Source organism: Rhinopithecus bieti, unplaced genomic scaffold (genome assembly GCF_001698545.2).
Source record: "Rhinopithecus bieti isolate Rb0 unplaced genomic scaffold, ASM169854v2 scaffold_20477, whole genome shotgun sequence".
Classification (NCBI taxonomy): Eukaryota; Metazoa; Chordata; class Mammalia; order Primates; family Cercopithecidae; genus Rhinopithecus; species Rhinopithecus bieti.
The window spans coordinates 1968566-1986224 of record NW_016810038.1 but is presented as its reverse complement, the minus strand read 5'-3'; the positions used below and the strand labels follow the sequence as shown (position 1 = coordinate 1986224).

General features: G+C 42.4%; 1 protein-coding gene across 1 annotated transcript in view; it reads left to right on the top strand.

Moving 5' to 3' along the window:
• CDH26 (cadherin 26) overlaps positions 1-17659 on the top strand; it is a 53781-nt gene that overhangs the window by 26315 nt on the left and 9807 nt on the right. The window contains 10 exon segments of the mRNA XM_017891220.1: positions 1930-2077; positions 3650-3816; positions 4012-4140; positions 6512-6697; positions 7957-8216; positions 9389-9531; positions 11254-11490; positions 12836-13057; positions 13632-13762; positions 16598-16675. Coding sequence (XP_017746709.1) covers positions 1930-2077; positions 3650-3816; positions 4012-4140; positions 6512-6697; positions 7957-8216; positions 9389-9531; positions 11254-11490; positions 12836-13057; positions 13632-13762; positions 16598-16675 — 1701 coding nt within the window.

Genomic DNA, 17659 nt, shown 5'->3' with positions numbered 1-17659 from the left:
TTTTTTTTTTTTGCATATGGACATCTAACTGTTTCCGAATCATGTATTGAAAAGGCCTTTGTACTATTCTCAAAAATCAAGCAACCATACTTGTGTGGGCCTATTTCTAACTCGATTCTGTTTCAATGATGTATATATTTATCTTTTCATCAATACTGTACTCTCTGGATTACTGTATTTTTATAACAAACCTTGAAATTATATAGTGTGAGTCCACTCACTTTGTGTTTCTTTTTCAAAATGATTTTGGGTATTCAAATTTCTTTGCCTTTCCCTACAATTTTCAGATCAGCTTGTTGATATCTCTAAAATATTCTGCTAGTCTTTTGACTGGGATCATGCTGACTTTATAGGTCAATTTGGGAAGAACTGTCATCTTGGCAATACTGAGTCTTTCAGTCTGTAAACACAGTATATCTTTTCATTCAATTAGGTCTTCTTTGATTTCTTTCATCGGTGTTGTAACATTTTCACTAAATAGATCCTGTACATATTTTAGATTTGTAAATTGGGCTATTTTTAAATATTTATTTCTAAGTATGCATTGCTGGTTTATATAAATGTAGTTGATTTTTGTAGATTAACTTTACATCTTGTGATGTTGCTGAAATTAACTTTCAAAAGTTGAATCAGCCTAAAATTCTCTGGATAAACCTCATTTGGTCATAATGTACTATCCTCTTAATATATTTCTGGGTACTAGTTGTTAGTATTTTGCTGAGAACTTTTAACTCTAGATTCATGAGGGATATTGTTGTGTAGTTTTCCCTGTAATTTACAAAATTTACAAAATATAATCAGTTGAGGTTTTTCTACCTTTTATACTTTTTGGAAGAGACTGTTGAATTAGTCTTTTTTCTTTCATATTTTGCTAGAATTTACCATTGAAGTCATCTGGGCCTGGGGTTTTTTGTTTTACTTCTTGAAAGATTTTAAACTACAAATTTTGCTTTAAAAATATATATAGGACTATTCAGGTTTTCTGTTTCTTCTTGAGAAAGTTTTGGTAGTTTTTCTTTATTAAGAATTTGGTCCTTTTCATTTAAGTTGCTGTATTCATTGGCATAAACTTAGTCATACTAGTCCTTATTATTCTTCTAATATATGTAGAATCTCTAATGATATCCTTTCTTTCATTCTTGTTATTGATAATTCTCCCCACTTCCTTATTTTCTCTCATCAGTCCTCTTAGAGGTTTGTTCATTTTATTGATCATTTCCAAGAATCGCTTTTGGTTACATGACTTTCTCTATTGTTGTGTTGTTTTCCATTTTATTGATATATGCTCTTACCTTTACTATCACTTTTTGTTTGTTTGGGTTTATTATGATCTCTTTTTAAAAGTTCTTAAGGCAGAAGCTTAAACAATTGATTTGAGACCTTTTGAAGTGAAAGACTACACATATGCACATTTGACACTGACTGACTTTTCTTATCTAAGTACAGAAGTGCAGAAGTACAGTGGCCATTTAAAAACATAGCATGTCAGTAGCTGTGCTAGTTACTGTAAATGTTCACTTTCCCCAAAATTTTTAAGTGTCTGCTCTCTGTGATGTTTCAGTAATATTCAATTAATACATTTATTTCTCATGACAATACTGATAGGTTGTAGAAACGGAGGCTCACTAGCAACCTGCATGTGTTTACCCAGTGGAGAGACGGAGATTTGAACCTGATAATAAGTCATCATTTTTTTCCAAGCCAGAGCATTGGCTTGTTCTACACATTTGCTGAGCACCTAGTCTGTGCCAGTACTGTGTTTGGTCTCTGGGGTATGTGGTGAATGAGGGCAGTCTGATTCCTGCCCTTTGGAACTCTCAGTCTAGAGGAGGAGAGAGATGTAAACACATAATTAGGATAACAGTTATTTTACTAGAGTGTCATCAAATAAATTGTTCTGCAGGATTTTTACAGCTCTCTGCTTCCTAGGTTTATTTTGATGTTGCGGAGCGCTCAACAGGAAAAATTGTGGATAAATCCTTGATTTTCAACATTAGGATCAGTGATGTGAATGATCATGCACCCCAGTTTCCAGAGAAGGAATTTAACATCACTGTGCAAGAAAACCAATCTGCAGGTGTGTGCGGTTGAGGGGCTGCTGGGCTTCCTTCTGTCTCTGCTCTGTTCCTTTTCATTAATATTGATGAGGAGCTTGATCCTAGTCATCTTCAGGGAGAGTTTTTACTGTTCACATCTCAGAGGTTGCAGGACTTGGATCTGAGCGAAGTGCTTTGAGGTCTGTAAGCCTCGTTTTGTATCGGCAATAAAATGATGTGGGAATTACATCAGTGGGAAGGGCTGATATGTAAATGGCATTCTAAAAATAAAGCCACATGCAGTGAGGGAAAAAGAGCTAGATGATGAGTTTCTGCATATCTCTGCAAATTTTTTGTCTGTAAAATGGCAACACGATCACATCTAAAGCCTCCTAGTTACCGATACTGTGCATTCTTAAACCCAACTCTTACTAGAATGTGGATTTATTTTAATAACAAAAACCATTTCTTTTGTATAATCATCTCTCTAAAAAATTCCAAGAAATTAAAAGACTGAAAAAGAAAGCATCTTTAATGCTACCCACGAGAAATAACAACCATTAATGTTTTAGTTTGTATTCTTTCAGCATTTTTCTTTGCATTTTCTGTCTGCGTGTACACATGCTGTATGTTAAAATTATATATGTGTATACATTCACACATTTTTATATATAATTACAAATGTGTATTTGTATATACATACATTTTTTCATCTTTATCATAGTACGCATTGTATATGTGTATATAGTAAATATTTACACATATTTGGTGTGCTTTTTCACATGTGCATATTTATAAATTTCCTCTCTAAAGGTGCAATTTTACTGTTTGTAACCTGATATTTTTCTAAAATACCCTGTTGTGTAATATTTTATGGATATGCTTTAAAATATTTGACCGATCTCCTATTGTTGAACATTTATGTTTTTTTGCCACTTTCTGTTATTTTTATAAAATATATTTCAATGATAAAATTTAAGCTAAATATGTGTCCCAATCAAGCATTGTTTACTTAGCATGAATTCAGAGATGCAGACTTGCTGATTCGCCCTGCACATACAACGTAAGGGTCCTCATTTGCTCACCTGCCTGCAATCCGTGAAGCTGCCTGGTGTGCTGTTGGTCTTTAATAACCATGTGCTTGAACATTTTGCTACATTTCTTGGCCATTTCTGTGTTCTATTAGTTGCTTTTCCTTTCTTTTCTTCATTTTTCTGTTAGTGTGTTTGTCATTTTTCTTGATTTTAACCTCTGCAGTCTGTCTTAAGAATATCTGCCTGCCATGTATGTTTCAAATATATTTTCCTGCTTTATCATTTTCTTTTGAATTTTGTCCATAGTTTTTTGCCAGAAATTTTAAAATGTAATCTGATCTGCCAGTTTTGTCTTGTAAGTCTTCTGCATTGGCAGTCATGATTAGAAAGTTCTTGATCTTATAGCTGATTAAATATTCATCCTTATCTTTTTCTAGTATGTCCATAGTTTATTTCATATTTAAACATTTCACTCATTTTGGTGTATGCCCCAATGCCATTTAGCAAATAATTCATCCTCTTACTGGTTTGATAGGCTACCTTTATCCGATAGTAACAGTTTTTAAAAATTCTTTCTAGGTCAACCCATTTTTCAGATGTTAGCAGTCGATTTATATGAGGAAAACACTCCAAATTCTCAAGCCCTTTACTCCCTCATTTCTCAAGCACCATTACTGAAAGAAAGTGGTTTCCAGGTTGATCGCATTAGTGGAGAAATACGACTCTCCGGGTGCTTAGATTATGAGGTTATGTGGATTTTATTATTTTTAAAAATGAAATGTGTGGCCCATGCTTGAGCCCCAGGCTTAGATTCTACATTTGTAGTGGGGAACCCTCTGTGGCTAGATTGCTGTCGAAATTGCTAAAACAGAATATGTCTTTATTAATATTTTCCTTTCCCATATTTGAGGGGCTTAACTTTCCTTTTCCTCCCCACATAGACTGCTCCTCAGTTTACACTGCTAATCAGAGCCAGGGACTGTGGAGAACCGTCACTGTCATCCACGGCCACCATTCACATGGATGTGCAAGAAGGCAACAACCACAGGCCCATATTTACCCAGGAGAACGTGAGCCACTGGGGCCGCCCCGACATCTAAGCCCCAAAACATGTAGCCCCTGGGCCCTAGGCTGAGTTTTTCTTGGGGAGGGTGTTAGGCTGTTATCATATTGCTGTGAAGACATACCTGAGACTGGGTAATTTATAAAGAAAAGAGGTTTAATTGGCTCATGGTTCTATAGACTTTACAGGAAGCCTGGTGCTGGCACCGACCAGCTTCTAGGGAGGCCTCAGGAAGCCTATGATCATGGCCAAAGGACAAGGGGGAGCAGGCATGTCGCTTGGTGACAGCAAGAGCATGTAAGATACGGGGCGTGGGTGGGGGAGAATGAGGAACCAGAGAGGTAAGAGGGGCCGCGCACTTTTAAATGACCAGATCTCATGTGAACTCAGGGCCAGAGCTTCCTTATCACCAAGGGGATGGCCAGAGCTATTTATGAGGGATCTGCCCACATGATCCAAACACTTCCCAGCAGGCCCCACCTCCAACACTGGGATCACATTTCAACATGAGATTTGGGTGGGGACAAATCTCCAAACTGTATTGGGGAGTCACCCAAGATATATGCAGTTCTCCAAAGTGACTTCAGCTAGAATCAAGAAGCCAAATCATATTGACACAGAAGCACTTCATAATGGTCACATGAGCTTACATTTTTGACTGCTGTATGCCAGAAACTGTGCTAAGAACTTTTACATGCATTTTTTTCATTTTTGATTATTGAAACTACGACATGATTTCTGTTTTACAGATGGGAAAACTGAGGTCTAGGGGAAGACAGGGCATTCCTGTTTACTTGGAGTCAGGGGTTCCTATGCTCAGCCCAATTGACCCTGGGCCAGATGATTATTTGGAGTGGGGGCTACTCTGTGTGCTGCGGGATATTCACCAGCGTCCCTGGCCTCTGCCCAGTAGATGTCTGTAGCGCCCCTCAGCTGTGACAACCAAAAGTGTCACCAGACATTGCCAAATGTCCCTCGGGAGAACAATCACCTTTGGGTAAGAAGTCTGCACCTGAGGTTTTCACACCACGTTCAGGATTCTAGAGGGAAGGTGAGCAGGTAGTCTTTGGCCTCACCTTCCCCACCTTACCTTATCCAAGTACAGAAGTAACTGCAGTGACCCTTTAAAAACGTTGTATGTCAGGGTCCACGTGGGATTTCCCAGGCTGCAAGACTCCCAGCCTTTAAGAAAGTGTTGAAAACCACTGTGTAAGATGATTTGGGATAGATGCTCCACCTAAGGCATGTGAGATGGCTAAGAGATAAAATAAGAATCACTCAAGATCTATTTCCAATATTTTATTTTTTACTATTCCATATGTGTTTTTTAAAAAGTAAATATCCACCATATTTCCTTCTTTCTCCTGACTCTCTCAGTGAGCCCTTTCTTGACTACTGAGTTAAAACCCTTCCACTTCTTTCCTGGGACACCATCTAGCCCTTTTGTGCTTTCTTCTGCTTATTAGTGTTCTACTTAATCAATTAGCTTTATTTATTTTATAAGTCGTCCTACACACACACACACACACACACACACACACACACACACTCTCTCAGCTCTCAGCTCCATCAAGGACGGAATTTTTGCCCGTCTTGTTCACAGCATCTGAAATGGAATATGGTACACAGAAGCTGTTGTTGAATAAATGATGCAAACAATTATTTTTAAAAGGTGTCATTTAATTAGAAAAAAAAAAACCTGTATAAACCAAAGTGAAATGTTTGCAAACCAAAGCACCTCACCAGAAGTATATAATAACTACAAAATAATATTATGCTTGAACCTTGTTTCAAAATCTTTTCCTGGCTTGGTGAAAACCAATGCTCTAAAAATACGCTGGAAAAAAATATACCCTGTTATTTTGAAGTGCTTGTCTAGAAACATTGTCTCCCAAAATATTGAATAACAAGCTATTTCGAAGATCTACATGTGTTAGAAAAACGATCACATTAATCTGAATAACCGCAAGTGTCCTATTTTAGGGGAAGAGCTAGGATTTTTAGAGAGCATAAACTAGGATTGGGTATTGTTATTTTAAAAATTCTTAGAAAAAATAGGGCATTGAGTTGGATTTAAGAGTACTTTAAAAATTATTTAGCAAGTCACAGGTAGGAGGGGCAGATATTCCAACGGATGCACCTTCTGCTGTAACAGGCAGGTTGCAAATCCCTTAGGACAGGTTTAGCAGCATGAGGAATATCCAGGGTGTTGTGCAGGTTAAGCAGCATGAGGAATATCCAGGACGTTATGATGAGGAAATTTTCTTTCTCTTTCTCTCTCTCGCTCTCTCTCTGCGTCTCTCCCTTCTTCCTCTCTGCTTTCCTTTTCAATTGTGTTTTTGTCTCCATGACATGCACATGATGATTGCCTCTTTCAGTATAAGATTCAGATTCCTGAAGGCTGAGTCAGCAAGGGTGCGGTGCGTCTCCTGGTTCAAGATGGAGATTCTGCATTTACATCAGCTTGGAGAGCAAAATTCAACATATTGCATGGCAACGAAGAAGGACATTTTGACATTTCGACTGACCCTGAGACCAACGAAGGGATATTAAATGTTATCAAGGTAACACCATACCAGTGATGTACCAACCAGGTGGTGGCAGACGCTGAGGCCTCTTCTGTAGGATCACTCAGAATGAACTAGGAGCTAACGCCCGTGGATGCTAGGATGACACATGGTACGTAATGTGTCACCAGGCAAGGAAGGCAGGGTTTCAGTGCCACTTCTGTGTATGGGCTGAGGACTCCTTCTACCAAAATAATATCAATAATAAAACTTACTCTGATATGACTTAATACTGCACCATTTAATTTTTTGTTGTTGTAGGCATAACATAATAGATTTACATAGGCCTTAAAATGATTATTCTTTTTCAGATGTGATTAAGAAAATGAAACTATTTTCTTCGACACTAAAAGTTCTTTCTTTTCGTCTGAATTTTCAATGTTTAAGACTTTTAAAGTTTAAAACAAATGGGAGTGCATCTGTGTGGTCCCTAAGAGTATGGAGAGCCTCTGGCACTGTGCCTAATGGAGAAGCTGGCCTGGAAGAAAGTATTAATATTACCATCTCATTTACTGATTAGGAAACCAAAGCCCAGAGGGGTTAGGTCCTTTACACAAAGCCACACGGATTGAGGGGTGGAGTGGAGGATCCCACTGGGGTAGTCTGACCCCAGTGCCTCTGTCTTCATTGCTCACAACCGGACCTAGAGTGACCAAGGCCTCTAGTGCAGTGCAGGTGAGTCACCTGGGCACAAGGCAGACCTGAGTCAGCAGGTCTGGTGCAGGGCCCAAGATTCGCCTGCCCATTTGACCAACTCCCAGGGGATGCTGATGGCCTGCGGACCACGCTATGAATACCAAGGCTCTGTAGATGTTGCACCAGATGCCTGGGGTTGAATTTTCAAAATATTCCCAGCCTTTTAATCCTTTTAAGTCAACTGACCACTTTGTACCCTGAATCACTATGATCATTAATATCTATATTTCCCTAAGTTCCCCTGATTTTTTTTGCAGCATGGTTGTCTCATTAATGTTTCATTAGGCTATGGTTTTTGTTGCATTTTTCATTACCCTCTGAAGGATGGTGGCTCTTTTCAACCAGCAGAAGAGGAGGGGAAAATAAAAGAGAAAAGAACTCCATAAATGATTTGAAAATGAGCTGAAGACTGTCTTTTGATCATTATCAAAGACAACGTAAATAATAAATGAAGTGCAAAAGCCACAAGCTCTGAGTTCGCAATGATGACTCTCGGTGCTGGGCTTCCTCTGGCCAGAGGAGCAGCAGGTGCTAATGATATCCTCTCTCTGGGGTTCCAGCCTTTGGATTATGAGACTCGCCCAGCGTGGAGCCTCGTCGTTGCCGTAGAGAATGAGGAGAGGCTCTTCTTCTGCAAGAGAGGAAAGCTTCGGCCACCAAGGAAAGCAGCAGCAAGCGCCACTGTGAGTGTGCAGGTGACAGACGCCAATGACCCACCAACCTTTCACCCCCAGAGTTTCATTGTCAGTAAAAACGAGGGCGCCGGGCCTGGGACCCTGTTGGGAACTTTTAATGCCACGGATCCAGACAGCCAGATAAGGTGAGAAGAGAGGGCCAGGAAGGGCAGTTGTTTAAGTAGAAATAGCCACATAACCAAGAGGGCTCCTGTTAGAAAACCAACTCCTTGGACGTGTTCACAAGGTTGACTCAGTCTCGGTGATGAAAATACAAGAAGCCACAGTGCATGACCACTGGCCTGGGTTAAATGTCGTCTTCCATCCATAGCTTTTTCTGACCCCACCAGGAGAACTCATGTGTTGGTTTTCCTTTGCATTTTCCATGTGTTCCTTTTGTATTCTTTCCTTTGTGTGAGAATAATTCGTTATATTTGTCTGTCTCCCTGCTCTGTACCAGAAGTTATAAACCAGTACCTCTCTTGCTTCTGGGCAACAAAAGTAAGGTTTTTTTGTTTGTTTGTTTTGGTTCTTTTTGTAAATTGTGGTAAAATATACATCAAACTTACCATTTTATCCATTTGTAAGGGTACGGGTCTTTGGCATTAAGTGCATTCACAACATCATGCAGCCATCACCTCCATCTATCTCCGGAACTCTTTTCATCTGGCAAAACAGAAGCTCTGTCTCTATTAACCACTCATTCCTCATTCCCCCTTCTCCAGCCCTGGCCCCCACCATTCGACTTTTTGTCTGTCTGAATTTGACGACTCCAGGTCGTCAAAGTAGAATCATACGATATTTGTCTTTAGGTGACTGGCTTATTTCACTCTGTATAATGTCCTCAAAGTTCATGCATGTTTAGCGTGTATCAGAATGACCTTCCTTTTTGATGCTGAGTAAACATGTGTGGTATTGACACATTTTTGCTTATCTGCTCATCCATCGATGGGCACTTGGGTAGCCTATGGCCTGAATCTCCTGATGTTCCAGGATGAAACATTCCAGGATGAAATGTTCCAGGATGAAACATTTCCCCAAGGCAGACAAAACTATGTTCAGTCCAACAAGGAGGGGGACAGTTGGTGTTCCGGTGAATGTCGATTCCACAGACTTAGGAGCGTCTTTAGGCTGTCCTCCCTGCGCTTCCATTCCGTTTGTGAATTTAACGCTCATAGTTTAATTTCTCTTAGAATTTCTCAAATTACTTGTGGTAGAAATAGTGTTTCTATGACATATTTTGTTTTTTCATGTAACTTTTTACATCTTTTGATGTAAGTTTTAATTTTAAAATTGCTGTCTGTTTTCCTTCTACAAGATATAAACTGGTTCATGACCCAGCAAACTGGGTCAGCGTAGGTGAAAACTCCGGAGTGGTCACCACCGTGGAGCCAATTGACCGAGAATCCCCTCATGTCAATGACAGTTTTTATATAATCATCGTTCACGCTGTTGATGATGGTGAGTGTTTACCCAATATTGGAAAAATAAAATGCTCATTCTTGCTTCCTGCGGGAAAATAATCCTGGTGAGAGTCTTTCAGCACAGCTGAGAAAAGGATAAAATAAACCTTGTTATCACTCTGCATCCATGCTGGTGATTATTTTTGGTAGTAATTCTTGAAATGGTAAACAAGGGACCAATACCATCGAAAGAGGGCAGTATTCATTCAGAAGAGGCAATTAAACCAGCAAGGAGGCTGCAATCAAACCCAACATCTTTTTCATCTGTTCATGAGCTAACTCTTTAGCTCTTTGTCAAAGCCGATGGTGTGTGATAAATATTTAGCACAGCTTCCCTGTGCTTGGGATGGCATACGAGCTCAGGTAAATGGGACTGTAAGGGACACATTTGTCATAAACCAGGATGGGTGGTTTTATGAGCATGTTTCAGCACATTTCTCTACGCTCTCCTAAGGCTGAATCTTTAAACACACCAAAACAAAGTTGAAGAAATAAAAATGTTCAAATAACTTTAACATTGTATTTAAGAAAGTCTGTGAACTAAAACCCAAGCTCCAAGTGATATGTCGCTGTACGTTCCACTCTGTAATTCACTAGTGGAATGTTGGGGGTGGGAGGCAATGGAGATAGGAAACACGGGTTCCAAATCAGTATTAAGGGAGGAGAAAAAGGGGGGCCAGTGTTTCAGGGCTCCCTCATTCTGTGATGGATGATTTTATGATTGGTACTCTTTTTTTTTTCGTTTATTTATTGCTTTTCGTATTTCAAAAGCTTTTGGGGTACAAGTGGTTTTTGGTTACGTAGATGAATTATGCAGTGGTGAAGTCTAAGATTTTAGTGCACTGGTCACCTGAGTAGTGTACATTGTATCCAGTGTGAGGTTTCTTATCCCTTGGCTGCCTCCTCCCCTGCTTCTGAGTCTCCAGAGTTCATTATATCACGTGCTTAGCTCCCACTTATAAGTGAGAACATACAGTATTTGGTTTTCTATTCCTGAGTTATTCACTTAGAAGAATGGCCTCCAGCTCTATCCAAGTTGCTGCAAAAAAAACATTATTTCATTCTTTTTTATGGATGAGTAGTATTCCATATTATACATATGCCACATTGTCTTTATCCATTCATTGGTCAATGGGCACTTAGGTTGGCTCCATGTATTTGCAGTGGTGAATTGATGATTGCCACTTTTTTAATTAGAAAAAGTCCTTTTAGATAATTGTAGATTCACTTGCAGTTTTAAGAAATAATCTAGTGGATCCTGAGTATCCTTTGCCAGTCTCCCCCAGGGGCAACACCTTGCAGGACTACAGTGTAATCTCATAACCAGGACATCAACGCGGAGATGCAGTGCATTTGCCTCTCCTCAGGGACCCCCATGGGGCCCTTCTTTAGTCACACCCATTTTCCTCCACCCCACCCATCCTTGACGCCTGGCACCATTGATTGACCTTTTGTTTGTTTAACGATGCCACATTCTACCTTGTTCTACAAATGATTTGAGGTGGTAAGTGCTTTATTAGCTTACCTTACCCAGATATTCTGAATGTTCATAAAAGCAGGAAAAGAGATCATCACATGCATGCCAGGAGAGTTATGATTTGAAAGGGAAACAGTTCTAGTATTTCAGGAATATTTGTTTTCTGAGAGATGGAGAGTGCTCATTCTCCAGGGCTCTGTGTGCACGAGATAACTAACTCCTGAAACTTCCTCCCCGTACAAGGCTTCCCCCCGCAGACTGCTACAGGGACCCTAATGCTCTTCCTGTCTGACATCAATGACAACGCCCCGACTCTCCGGCCGCATCCCTGCTACGTGGAGGTCTGTGAGTCTGCCGTGCATCAGCCCCTCCACGTCGAGGCAGAGGATCCGGACCCGGAGCCCTTCTCTGATCCATTTACATTTGAATTGAACACCCAGGGAAACACAGAGGACACATGGAAGTTGGGGAAAAATTGGGGTGAGTTTTTGTGCTGGTCACGGGCAAAGAGTGGAAAATGACAGACATCCAATTCAAACAGTTTTAGGCAAAAAAGGACTTTATTAGCTTAAAAAGCCAGAGAAGTCTGTGTTCTGGCAGAGCTGGCTCTAGGTGCGCAAAGGATATCCCTGGCAACCACCTTCCCACACATGGTCTGCTTCTCTCTGGGTTCCTTCATTTTCTAGGAAACTCTCCTTATCAGGGGGTAGGAGGCTGCTGGGAATCCCTAAGACATATCCTAACATCTGGCAAGAAGGGTGTTTCCCGGGAAGCTCCAGGTTTGATGTCACAGTTTGACCTGGGTCAGCTGCTCTGTCAATCACTGTAGGTGGGACTTAGGAGGGCAGACGTGCTGATTGACTGGTTCCCAGCCCACACCTGGACCTTGTTGGGATCTGGGCTCAGCCTCTCCTGATTCATACTGAGAATTCGGGAAGTGTGGGCTTCCCTAAAGAAACACTGGGGCACTGTTATCAGAAGATGAACTTGCTGAGCAGGTTAAAAGCAACTGGCACCCTCTGTCAACACTCTCCTCTGTGCCTCTAGCCATGGCATCTGTAGACTGTGGAATGGTTTCAGCTGAAACTGTGTGCTCATGTTGGTAGTTCTCAGACCTGGAGTGGATGGTAAAGAACTTCGCCTTGCCCAAAGAGAGGTCTGGTCTTTGTCCTTGGGGTCTGGGTGATCTCTATTGGGATATCATGTCTGATACCAGTGTCTCTTTACCTGGGTGTCTTGAGCTGAGCCAGATAGGGGCAATGTGATTTAGATTGGGGACTTCTAGTCACATAGTGTCAGTCGACTACCAGAGAGGTTGGAGACTGAGGCCGCCCACCTGGGAGGCCCACCAGGTTGCCTGACCAAGCCCCACGAGGACACTGGAGCCTGAGGCTCAGGTGAACGTCCCTGACTGCAGCATCCCATGTGTGCTGTCCCTCACTGATGCTGACCTGGCTTCTCAGGAGAGGATGATGAGAAGCTGTGCCATTGGTGCTTTTCTGGACTCTGCCCTAGGTGCCTCTTTCCTTGTCTGATTTTCATCTGCATCTTTTCCTTGTAAAAAACGGCACCATCGCTGTAACAACTTTCAGTGTGTTCTGTGAGTCTTTCTAGAGAATTGTTGAACCTGAGGGTGGTCTTGGGAATCCATGAACTTGCAGTTGGTGTCAGAAGTGAGGGTGCCCTTGGGGACCCCTCCCTCTAACTCTGCAGTTGGCTTACTTTCATATAGAGCTTGGCTCGTGCAGGGCATTTAGTAAGCGTGCATTGAGCAGATGAGCAGATGAGTGAGTCAATGCATGCCATGTTCTTTTTCCCTTTGCAGGTCAGTCAGTTGAACTTTTAACCTTGAGAAGCCTGCCACGTGGTAATTACTTGGTGCCACTCTTCACTGGAGACAAACAGGGACTTTCCCAGAAGCAAACTGTCCGTGTAAGGATCTGCCCCTGTGCCAGTGGGTTCACGTGTGTGGAGCATGCAGATGCAGGAGTGGGGCTTCTTGTGGGGGCCCTGTCCCCTGTCTGTGCAGCATTTGTGGCTCTGGCAGGTCAGTGGTCTGTAGGGGTATCCTGGGACTATGGCTCCTCTCCCCAGGCAATAGGCCAAGGGTATGGGGTTTGCTGGGGTAGGGGACAGCCAATGGCAGGATTGGTGGAATGGCTTTGAGAATGACTTCTGGGTGTACTCAACGTTCCTAGATGCAGATCAGAGGTTGCCATGTTGGCTAGGCAAGATCCCTGGCCAGCAAAAGCAGCCTGTACTCACAATGGAATCCATCGGTAAACATAGTCAAGGAGTGGTCCTTTGTAATAACCATGGAGACAGCAATGTACAGATGTCCAGGCTCCTGGACTTGGCAAGGCTAATAAGAAAGCAGCTTTTCCAAGAAACAATACAATATTACTGGCCAGATAGTATTATTGATTAATTCAACAAACAGTTACGTAGCATCTAGTTGTATCCCGGAACTGTGCTAAACTTTAGAGCTATACAGATGACAAAGATGCAGTTTGACCTTGCCAGTTCATGACTGAGTTATAAATAAACAGAATAAGATCCTCATGAAACCTCTGATATGGGTGAGCTTGTCTAATCTGTTTTTCCCCTTTGTCTTATCACAGTGGCTCTGCTTTTCCTGTTGTGACGCTATTTTGTGCTTGAACCTAAGAGGCATGGATGCTCTATATCCAATGATGAAGGCTACCAAACACTGGTCATGTATAATGAGGAGAGCAAAGCCACTTCAGCCCAGGTAGTGGAATGTCATGCTTTGTGTCTTATGGCAAGGAATTCAACAATACACAGACATATAGCATGTGTTTTTTCACCCACTGTGCCACCTCTTAATTCTTCACTCTTACCCATGTTTCAGTAGCAAGTGGGAGAAAATTCTTTCAAAAACTAACTCACATAAATGAATTTATTGTTTTAGATCCATGATTCTCAACCATGAGCAATTTTGCCCCACAGGGGATATTCGTCAATGCCTGGAGACAGTTTTGATGGCCACAGTTAGGAGTGCTACTGGTGTCTAGTGGGTTGAGGTCAGAGATGCTGCTAAATATCCTACAACACACAAGACAGTCTCTACCACAGAGAATTATCTGCCCCAGTCTCCTAAGTGCTAAGTTTGAGAAACTGTGCTTAGGGAAAAGTGATTTTATTAGGTAGACGTTCCCTAAATGGGATTGTGTTAGGCTCACTGGTTAAATGAGTCTGAGCTGGCTTCTTGGCCATGGCTTTCAGTAGATCATGGCAGAACCTGCTCTTCTACCATTGTCCGGCAGAGGCCAACCAGAAAGCTCACTGCACTTGGAGGTACAAGGCCTGGGCTCTGTTTCTGCCTTCGCATCTCATTAGCTTCATCATTTAACCCTACATCCTCATCTGTGAACTGGGATGATAAAGTCAAATTCTCAGATAGGTTGTGGATCAAAGAGGATGTCTAACACATCCTCTTTGAAGGTACCTGACACATGAAGGCACCTAACACAAGGCAGAGCCATATAAAGTAACTGGCCAATGGCCACTGGTTTTTCAAACCGGCTGCTTCTGAAATGGGTCCTACGTTATCTTAGTCACCCTTGCAGCAACTCTGGGCTGGGGTTAGACAGACAAAGAGATGAAAGCGTTGTGAGCTCTCCTGTTTGTCTTCACATCTAGAATTAAGTGGTTGATTTAGAAAATGAACGCAAAAGAATTGTCAAAAGGAAACACACACAGAGGATTCGGTCACCCCATCTTACACCTCACCAGTGGTTTTTTCCTGGAAGGGAGAGACTTGTTGAATGAAGTGAGACACTTTAGGGAAAAGATATTCCAATGAACTTTGATGTGATGCTCATGTAATTAGAGAGTTTCTCAAAAATATGTGATTGAAGAAGCTGGTGTTCGCCTAAGGCTCCCAGGGTTCTTTGCATTTTGTCTTCCCTGCAGTGTGAAGGAAGGTTAGGCTCCTCTGGCAGGTACGTGCCTGTGCACCCTCCTGTGAGCCCTTCCTGGGTGAGGAAACAGGAGCAAGGTCCAAACTCTCCAGATTGTGAAGTCCCCTGGAAGGAATCTCCCCATCCCAAATGTGAGAGCAGCAGCAAACTTGATTTGTTGTGTAATTTTAAGAAGAAAACCATCTGGACAAACAGCAGTCTTTGTGTAACAGTAGAATTTCTTGCCTTGGACAGTTCCAGTGGCTCAGAGGCTCAACCATGAAGGGAAACAGAAATGGTTCCCAGGCCCAGGGGCTGTGCCTCAGTCTCCTCCTTGGCAGGAGAGAGTGAAAGCTGCTGAGCTTGGAGGAGACTGGCAGGAATGTTGCACTTCCTGAGCATTGGTTCAAGTTGTAGCTGAGATGGGAGGGACAGTGGGGATGCCCTGGTTACCCTTCTTTCCCAGCAGCTTTGTGATTGTCTCTTGGAAAAGAGGAAGCAGCTGTAGAAGCAGTGTGAGTGGAAAGGAACCTTGGCCCTTGTGATGCTAAGACCAGGAGGGTTGGAGAGGGCTTAATGACATGGTGGCACTGGTCAAAGACCAGCTATGCCAGTGGGACAAGAGAACCTCATGCTGGGCAAGGGGCTCTGTTCTCTTCTTGTACCAACAAATCTTCCTCTTGTTTCCCATTCACAACTAAAGGCACATCTCCATTCCTGCTTCAGTGTCTTAGGGCTCTGAGAAGTGGGATTCAACAGACCTGAGTGTAGATTCCAAATCTGTGATTGATCAGTTACGTAATCTAACTGATTCTGACTTTCATATACAAAGTGAACTTGATAGTCTTCCGTCTCCTAAGTTTGTTGGACACTTTAATCAAATAACACATGTCAAATTTTCAGTACTAACAGTCATGCAATACAGGGTGGCTGCCAATATTAGCATTATTAGCAGTAATTACTGATTCTGTCTTTGTAACCTTGGTAAATAAGGCCATCTCTAGGTGCGTTATCCCTCTATCCATCTACACAAAGATACCAGCCTACATTGCACATCCACTCACCAGGAACATTGTGTGCTCTTGGGAAAACTCTACACAAGACATCACTAGGTGCACACATGTTGTCACATTCTGCTGCTAAACTATAGGGATGCTGTCTGATGGTGATGATCTGTGGAACTGCATAGATGCCTTCCCTGCATGTGGGGAAGCTAAGAGCCCTTGGCCAACAGAAATCCAGCATCCATCAACCTGATTCCCTCAGTGGACATATGTGTTGGTTGGTAAATGAACGGGACAATGCACAGAATACCGTGCAACAGTGGTGACCCCAAGAGCCATCACTATGAGCCCTAGAAAAAGACAAGCTTTTCAATTCTGAGGGCTCCTGAAACGAGCCTTTTACCATCAGTTTACACGGAACACTGAACCACGAGAAGCTCAGCCTCCCAGCGAGCAATTACAAAAGGCAAACAGAAATAACATTCTTTTCCCACATAAGTCATCTAGATTCACAGGAGAGGTGTATTTTTTACAGTCTGGACTTCTGTGATGGCATAGATACAATGTGTTTTGGAGAAAATGTCATTCCTTTCCTTCTGTTTTTATTTCTGCTATCTGTGATTTCAGCCCTTGTCATATTTCTTTCTCTGTGTTCTACAGACATGGTCAGATGTTGAAGGCCAGAGGCCGGCTCTGCTCATCTGCATAGCTGCAGCAGGACCCAAGCAGGGAGCTAAGGTAGCTTGCTCCTTACTTGCTTCTGGATTTCAGAGCAGTGACTTTCCTGATAGTTTCCCTCGCAAGGAACACCTGGGATGCTCCTCCCACTGCCACATCCAGGGAGTTCCTTCTGCAAGTCAGCAACCCCAGCCCCCACTTGCAAAGCCCCATGGTTCCCTTAGCCTAACACACCCTTGCCTTTCTGTGGCCAAGTTCCTTCATCTTTGCTATGGCGTCAGATGACCCAGTGCTTCCAGATATCACTGTGTCCAGTGCCATATGGTGATTTTTTGCCATATGCATATGGCACTTGGACTATGTATTTCTTAAGACACTTTTTTCTTAAAATGGGCTTGTGTCCACATTAAGTACATTTATTTAAGTAGGAAACTTTATATTTCAACTGTAAATGAAAACACAGTTTTACTTGTATAAAGAGCAGGCAAGTGTGAAAATAGCCATGAAAGAAGTAGGGCACAATGACTGGGTGGACGATGTCACTGCCAAAGCCCTGGGGCCCCTCTGCAAGGAAGGCAGAGCATGGAAGCCAGGGTAGCACCAGAGTGACACTTCCTCCTGGATGTCATTAGGGTGTGGAAACAGAATTAGAAAGGGAATAATTTTCTCACCATGCAAATCAGTGTTATTTAAAATTGTTTCCCAAGTAGCTAAATCTTCCATTCCATAAGTAGTAGGTGTCCCCTACTTTGAAAACAAAGTTGACCCAGGATTGCCATAAATGAGCACGTGCCTGGCCAGGGCCGTGAGCAGGGCTGGGTCCGCTGTGCATTCTGACCATTAATCCCTGCTCCTGGGGGAAGGGCGTCCCTTTTCTAGTTCCTACAAACTTGCCTCCTGGGCTGGTGGGAGCCTTCTCTTTCCTTCCTCTGAGCCAGTCTGCAAACTTCTAGAGGCCTAGGCGTTGCCCTGAAGGGCACACTATGCACTTTGCATGCCTCATCTCATTGAATTTTCACCAGAACCCACAGGGGTGTGTGTGTG